This window comes from Peromyscus maniculatus, chromosome 19 (genome assembly GCF_049852395.1).
Source record: "Peromyscus maniculatus bairdii isolate BWxNUB_F1_BW_parent chromosome 19, HU_Pman_BW_mat_3.1, whole genome shotgun sequence".
Taxonomy (NCBI): domain Eukaryota; kingdom Metazoa; phylum Chordata; class Mammalia; order Rodentia; family Cricetidae; genus Peromyscus; species Peromyscus maniculatus.
In genome coordinates this window covers 65,739,991-65,746,463 of record NC_134870.1, presented here as the reverse complement: position 1 = coordinate 65,746,463, position 6,473 = coordinate 65,739,991, and the positions used below count along the sequence as shown (strand labels likewise).

Below are 6,473 nucleotides of genomic sequence, written 5' to 3'. Positions count from 1 at the left end.
GCGCAACGAGCCAGCCAAGGAGTGCTGTGGGATGTTCTGTATGTCCTGTGGGAGCCCATTCTCAGGTTCTTTGTGGCGTTACCCAGCAGGTCCGTATAGAGGATGATTAGGACCATGGGCCTGAGTGCAGGTGTTTGAGATGGTCTGCACTTGGCTGTGCTGGGGGATGGTCTGTATGTCAAGTTGCTCTGATTGGTTAATAAATAAAACCTGATCGGCCGTGGCTAGGCAGGAAAGATAGGTGGGACTAACAGAGAGGAGATATAAAAGGACAGAAAGGCAGAAGGAGACGCTGCAGCCGCCGCAATGACCAGAGAGGCTGCAGCCGCCGCCATGACCAGAGACACTGCAGCCGCCGCCATGACCAGCAGCATGTGAAGATGCCAGTAAGCCACCAGCCACATGGCAAGGTATAGATGTATGGAAATGGATCAATTTAAGATAAAAGCACAGTTAGCAAGATAAGGACAGTTGGCAAGAGGCCTGCCACGGCCATGAAGTTTGTAAGCAAAATAAGTCTCTGTGTTTACTTGGTCTGAGCGGCTGTGGGACTGGCGGGTGACAAAGATTTGTCATGACTGTGGGCAAGGCAGAAAACTCTAGCTACAAAGGAGTCCAGAGCCTTTCCCCTTAGGGAAGGTCCTAACCACCAGCTCCAATACTGGCCGTTCTCAGCTTCTGACCTCTACAACTGGAAACAACATAATCCTCCTTTCTCTAAGGACACTGTTGCCTTGACTAACCTGATTGAGTCCATTTTAGTGACCCACAAGCCCACTTGGGAAGATTGTCAGCAGTTACTGCAGACCCTCCTGACGGTGGAGGAAAAGCAGCGGGTCTTCCTGGAGGCTCGGAAGCGGGTTCCAGGAGACGATGGAAGACCCACCCAATTGCCTAATATCATTGACGCAGCTTTTCCCCTCACCCGCCCGAACTGGGACTTCGCGACCCCAGAAGGTAGGGAGCACCTACGTCTCTATCGCCAGTTGCTCTTGGCGGGTCTCCGAGGGGCGGCTAGACGCCCTACCAATCTGGCCCAGGTTAGAAATGTGACCCAGGGAAAGGAGGAAACGCCGGCAGCGTTCTTGGAAAGGCTTAGAGAGGCATATAGAATGTATACCCAGTACGATCCAGAAGATCCAGGACAGGCGCCGGGTGTCATACTGTCTTTCATCTATCAGTCAAGTCCAGATATAAGGGCCAAGTTACAGAGACTAGAAGGATTGCATTCACTCAGTTTGTCAGATTTATTGAGAGAGGCAGAAAAAGTGTTTAATAAGAGAGAAACTCCCGAAGAGCGGGAAGAGAGATTATGGCAGAGGCAGGAAGAGAGAGATAAAAAGCGTCATAGGGAAATAACTAAAGTCCTGGCCACTGTAGTGTCTCAGGGACAGGTCAGCGAGGGAGTTAGGACGAGAGATCGGAGAAGGACACCGCTTGACAAAGACCAGTGTGCTTACTGTAAAGAGAGAGGACATTGGGCTCGTGACTGCCCAAAGAAGCCTCAAGGGTCTCGGAGACCTAAGTCAAGGGCCACGGACCTCCTCAATCTGGAGGATTAGGGAGGTCAAGGCCAGGAGCCCCCCCCCCCCCCCCCGAGCCTAGGATAACTCTCAAGATTGGGGGGCAGCCAGTGACCTTCCTGGTGGACACCGGGGCTCAACATTCAGTCCTGACCCACACCGGAGGCTCTCTCAGTGACCGCACAGCTTTGGTCCAGGGGGCCACAGGTAGCAGGAGGTATCGATGGACCACCGAGAGAAAGGTTCAGCTGGCATCTGGACAGGTAACCCACTCTTTTTTGCATATACCCGACTGCCCTCACCCATTATTGGGCCGAGACCTGTTGACTAAGCTCAAGGCTCAGATCTATTTTGATGATAAGGGGTCGACCGTTACAGGACCCAAAGGGACCCCCCTACAAGTCCTAACCCTAAAACTAAAAGAGAAATACCGCCTGTTTGAATCTGAGCCCTCTAAGGGGCCACCACAAGAAATGCAGGACTGGTTGAGGGAATTTCCCTCGGCATGGGCAGAGACTGGCGGCTTGGGGCTGGCTCACGACCAACCCCCACTTGTTATTCAGTTAAAAGCCTCCGCCACTCCCGTTTCAATCAAACAGTATCCTATGTCCCGGGAAGCCCACGAGGGCATTAAACCGCACATCTGGAGGCTTTTGGACCAGGGAGTACTTGTGCCCTGTCGATCACCATGGAATACCCCCCTCCTGCCTGTAAAAAAACCTGGGACAGGGAATTACAGACCGGTTCAAGACCTGAGGGAGGTTAATAAACGGGTTGAAGATATACACCCCACGGTGCCAAACCCTTACAACCTCCTCAGCACTCTTCCACCAACCCACGTTTGGTATACGATACTGGACTTGAAGGATGCCTTCTTCTGTTTGAGATTGCACCTCCAGAGCCAACTGCTGTTCGCTTTTGAATGGAGAGACCCAGAGATTGGACTTTCAGGACAGTTGACCTGGACTCAGCTCCCCCAGGGGTTTAAAAACAGCCCAACTCTCTTTGATGAAGCCTTACACTCAGACCTAGCCGAATTCCGGGTTGAACACCCGGCCTTAATCTTGCTCCAATATGTGGACGACCTCCTCCTAGCAGCCAGAACCCAGGCTGAATGTCTGAGAGGCACTCGGGCCCTTTTGGCTAAACTGGGACAGAAGGGCTATCGGGCTTCGGCCAAGAAGGCTCAGATTTGTCAAAACAAAGTCATTTACCTGGGTTATGCCCTAGAGGGAGGACAGAGATGGCTCACGAGAGCACGGAAGGAGGCCATACTCTCCATACCCCCTCCAAGGAACCCCCGCCAGGTGCGGGAGTTCCTAGGTACAGCCGGCTACTGCCGCCTCTGGATCCCAGGTTTTGCTGAGATGGCTGCCCCCTGTATCCTCTCACCAAGCCTGGGACCATGTTCCACTGGGGAGAGGAGCAGCAACAGGCCTTTCAACGAATTAAGAGAACCTTACTTGAGTCACCAGCCCTTGGCCTGCCAGATCTGACCAAGCCTTTTGAACTGTTCGTGGATGAGAACTCAGGCTTTGCAAAAGGAGTACTGGTACAGAGATTGGGGCCATGGAAGAGACCTGTAGCTTATCTATCCAAGAAATTAGACTCGGTAGCTGCAGGATGGCCCCCTTGTCTGCGCATGGTAGCCGCCATTGCTGTTTTGCTCAAGGATGCAGGGAAACTGACTTTGGGACAGCCATTAACTGTGTTATCCTCCCATGCGGTGGAAGCTCTGGTCCGGCAGCCCCCAGACAGGTGGCTCTCAAATTCCAGGATGACCCACTACCAGGCTCTGTTGCTAGACACAGACCGAGTGGTGTTCGGACCAGTTGTCTCCCTCAACCCCGCAACCCTGCTGCCCTTGCCAGACCCATCCGAGGAGCACAATTGCCTCCAGATTCTGGCGGAGGTCCATGGCACCCGCTCTGACCTAACAGATCAACCGCTGTCGAACCCAGATTTTATCTGGTTCACGGATGGGAGCAGCTTCCACCAAGAAGGAGAACGGAGGGCCGGAGCAGCTGTTACCACCGAATCAGAGGTAGTTTGGGCCTCACCACTGCCGCCTGGAACATCGGCCCAAAGAGCAGAGCTGATCGCCCTGACCCAGGCCCTCCGGATGGCGGAAGGTAAGAGACTCATGGTTTATACCGACAGCAGATATGCCTTCGCCACTGCTCATGTACATGGAGAAATCTACAGAAGAAGAGGCCTCTTGACCTCGGAGGGTAAGGAAATTAAAAACAAAAAAGAAATTTTAGACCTTTTAAAGGCATTGTTCCTCCCGCATCAGCTCAGCATCATACATTGTCCGGGGCACCAAAAAGATGACTCTGTCGTAGCATGGGGAAATCGGCTGGCTGATCTGACAGCCCGGACAGTCGCCTTACAATCCCCAAGGGGCAACCAGCTGTTGGTCTTGCAGGACCAACAGCCAAGTAGAGACCCCATGTCTTACAGCCCGGAGGACCAGGAACTAGCGAAGAAAATGGGGGCGAAATGGAGCCCCGAGCGACAAGCTTATATAATGGATAACAAATTAGTTATGCCAACCTCCCATACCAAATACATGCTCAAGTTCCTCCACGCGTTAACCCATTTGAGCAAAAACAAGATGAGGGCCCTTCTGGCTGATGAGGCTTCGGACACTGTATTATTGAATCAGGAACAGGTCCTCCAACAGGTGACTTCCAGCTGCCCTGCTTGTGCCCAAGTTAATCCAGGAAAAGCCCATCTGAGCAGAGGGAGCCGCCTGCGAGGTCACCGCCCCGGAGTCCATTGGGAACTTGACTTCACCGAGGTAAAACCCGGACTATATGGATATAAATACCTTCTGATTTTTGTAGACACATTTTCAGGGTGGATGGAGATCTTCCCTACCAAGAAGGAGACCGCTAACGTGGTAACCAAGAAGCTCCTGGAAAAAATTTTTCCCAGGTATGGAATGCCCCAGATATCGGGGTCAGACAATGGGCCCGCCTTTGTCTCCCAGGTAAGTCAGAAGGTGGCCAGGTTACTGGGGATTGATTGGAAACTTCATTGTGTATACCGCCCCCAGAGCTCAGGACAGGTAGAACGTGCAAATAGAACCATTAAGGAGACTTTAACCAAATTAACGCTTGCAACTGGCACTAGAGATTGGGTGCTCCTACTCCCCCTAGCCCTTTACCGAGCCCGGAACACTCCTGGGCCTCATGGCCTAACCCTGTTCGAGATTATGTATGGGGCTCCCCCACCAATTGTAAATTTCCTTCACCCTGATATCTCCTCTTTTGCCACTAGCCCTACCCTAGAGGCACACCTCCAAGCCCTCCAGCTGGTGCAAAAGACGGTGTGGAAACCCCTGGCGGATGCCTACCAGGAGCAACTGAATCGCCCGGTGGTGCCTCACCCATTCAAGATTGGGGACTCTGTCTGGGTCCGACGCCATCAATCCAAGAACCTAGAGCCGAGGTGGAAAGGACCATACACCGTCCTGTTAACTACTCCCACCGCACTCAAGGTTGACGGGATAGCGGCTTGGGTCCACGCGTCGCATGTGAAGGCTGCCAAGGAACCCGACGAAGCTGAGAGCACCGAGACATCAACATGGAAAGTTCAACGCTCTTCGAACCCACTCAAGATAAGACTCACTCGGGGGTCCCCTTGATCCCCCTAATAGTCCTCCTCCTGACATTAGGAGGGGCATCACCAGAGAGCCCCCACCTGGTTAAAAAAATTACCTGGCAGGTCATTTCCCAAACTGGGCATGTAGTCTGGTCCACGACTGCTCAACACGCTCCTAACACATGGTGGCCCGACTTGACTCCCAAGATATGCGACCTAGTCGCTAGGTTGGATACCTGGGATATCCCCGAGTACACCCACACCAATAGGCCCTCTGTCCTAAATGCAGACCACTACAATGTTATGTCTCAAAAGAAACGGGCCATACAGACTGGGGTTACAGCCCAAGGACAACAAATAGCCGACTCACCTGGCTGCCGAACGCGGTCAGCCTATAAAAAGCTGCAGCAGACCCAGCTGTATGTATGCCCTAGGGACGGAAGGGACTGGGATACGACTTACAAATGTGGGGGACTAGAATCTTTTTTTTGTGCAAAATGGGGATGTGAAACGACTGGGGACGCGTACTGGGAGCCTAGCTCCAGTTGGGATCTTATCAAGGTGGGACGAAGTCAGAAGGGAGAAGATTCACTAAACATTTCCTTCACCCCGAAGGGCACGAAGTTCTCTTCACGGACCGATGGACGGTCTTGGGGAGTCAGGTTCTATATGACGGGAACAGACAGGGGATTCACCTTCCAAGTAAAACAAAAGATAGAATCAGTTAACATTCCTGTGGGCCCCAATCCCGTTCTCCCAGAACAGAAGTTACCTTCACAACCTGAAAGAGCCCCAGCCCAGTTCCCCCATCGATCTATTACATTGTCCCCTACAGCCAGCACCGCCACCATTGCTTCCTTTGTAAGGCCAGGCACTGGAGATAGACTCCTAAAATTAATCCAGGGGGCATATCTAACCCTCAACCTCACTGCCCCAAACAAAACCAAAAGCTGCTGGCTTTGTCTAATTTCAAGTCCCCCTTATTACGAAGGGGTTGCTGTTATGGGGAATTTTACTAACCAGACTTCCCCTTTTACAAGATGCCACACCGCCCCCCGGCACAAGCTGACTCTCTCCGAAGTCTCTGGACGAGGGCTCTGCTTAGGAACCATTCCAACATCCCACCAAGGTCTTTGCAATTCCACCCAGGCCCTTCCATCAGGGGCTTATTATCTTGCAGCCCCTAAAGGAACATTTTGGGCATGTAACACGGGACTCACTCCCTGCGTCTCCACTACAGTGCTGAACTTGACCTCTGACTATTGTATATTAATAGAATTATGGCCCAAAGTTACTTATCATGAACCTGAATATATTTATAGTCACTTCGAAATGAAAAAC

At 52.2% G+C, this 6,473-nt stretch overlaps 1 protein-coding gene across 1 annotated transcript; it reads left to right on the top strand.

The window, feature by feature from the left end:
- The first annotated feature begins 2,532 nt into the window (after positions 1 to 2,532).
- Positions 2,533 to 5,760, top strand: LOC143269620 (uncharacterized). Its single transcript, XM_076555504.1, has 2 exons — positions 2,533 to 3,655; positions 4,373 to 5,760. The coding sequence occupies exons 1-2, from the start codon at positions 2,929 to 2,931 to the stop codon at positions 5,173 to 5,175; spliced, it is 1,530 nt and encodes a 509-aa protein (XP_076411619.1). The 5' UTR covers positions 2,533 to 2,928; the 3' UTR covers positions 5,176 to 5,760.
- The last annotated feature ends 713 nt before the right edge of the window (positions 5,761 to 6,473 follow it).

Coding starts and splice junctions, on each gene's coding strand:
- LOC143269620 (XM_076555504.1), top strand. CDS start 2,929: ATGTTCCACTGGGGAGAGGAGCAGCAACAGGCCTTTCAACGAATTAAG. Junction 3,656..4,372: donor GGCCCTCCGGATGGCGGAAG/GTAAGAGACTCA, acceptor TGATTTTTGTAG/ACACATTTTCAGGGTGGATG.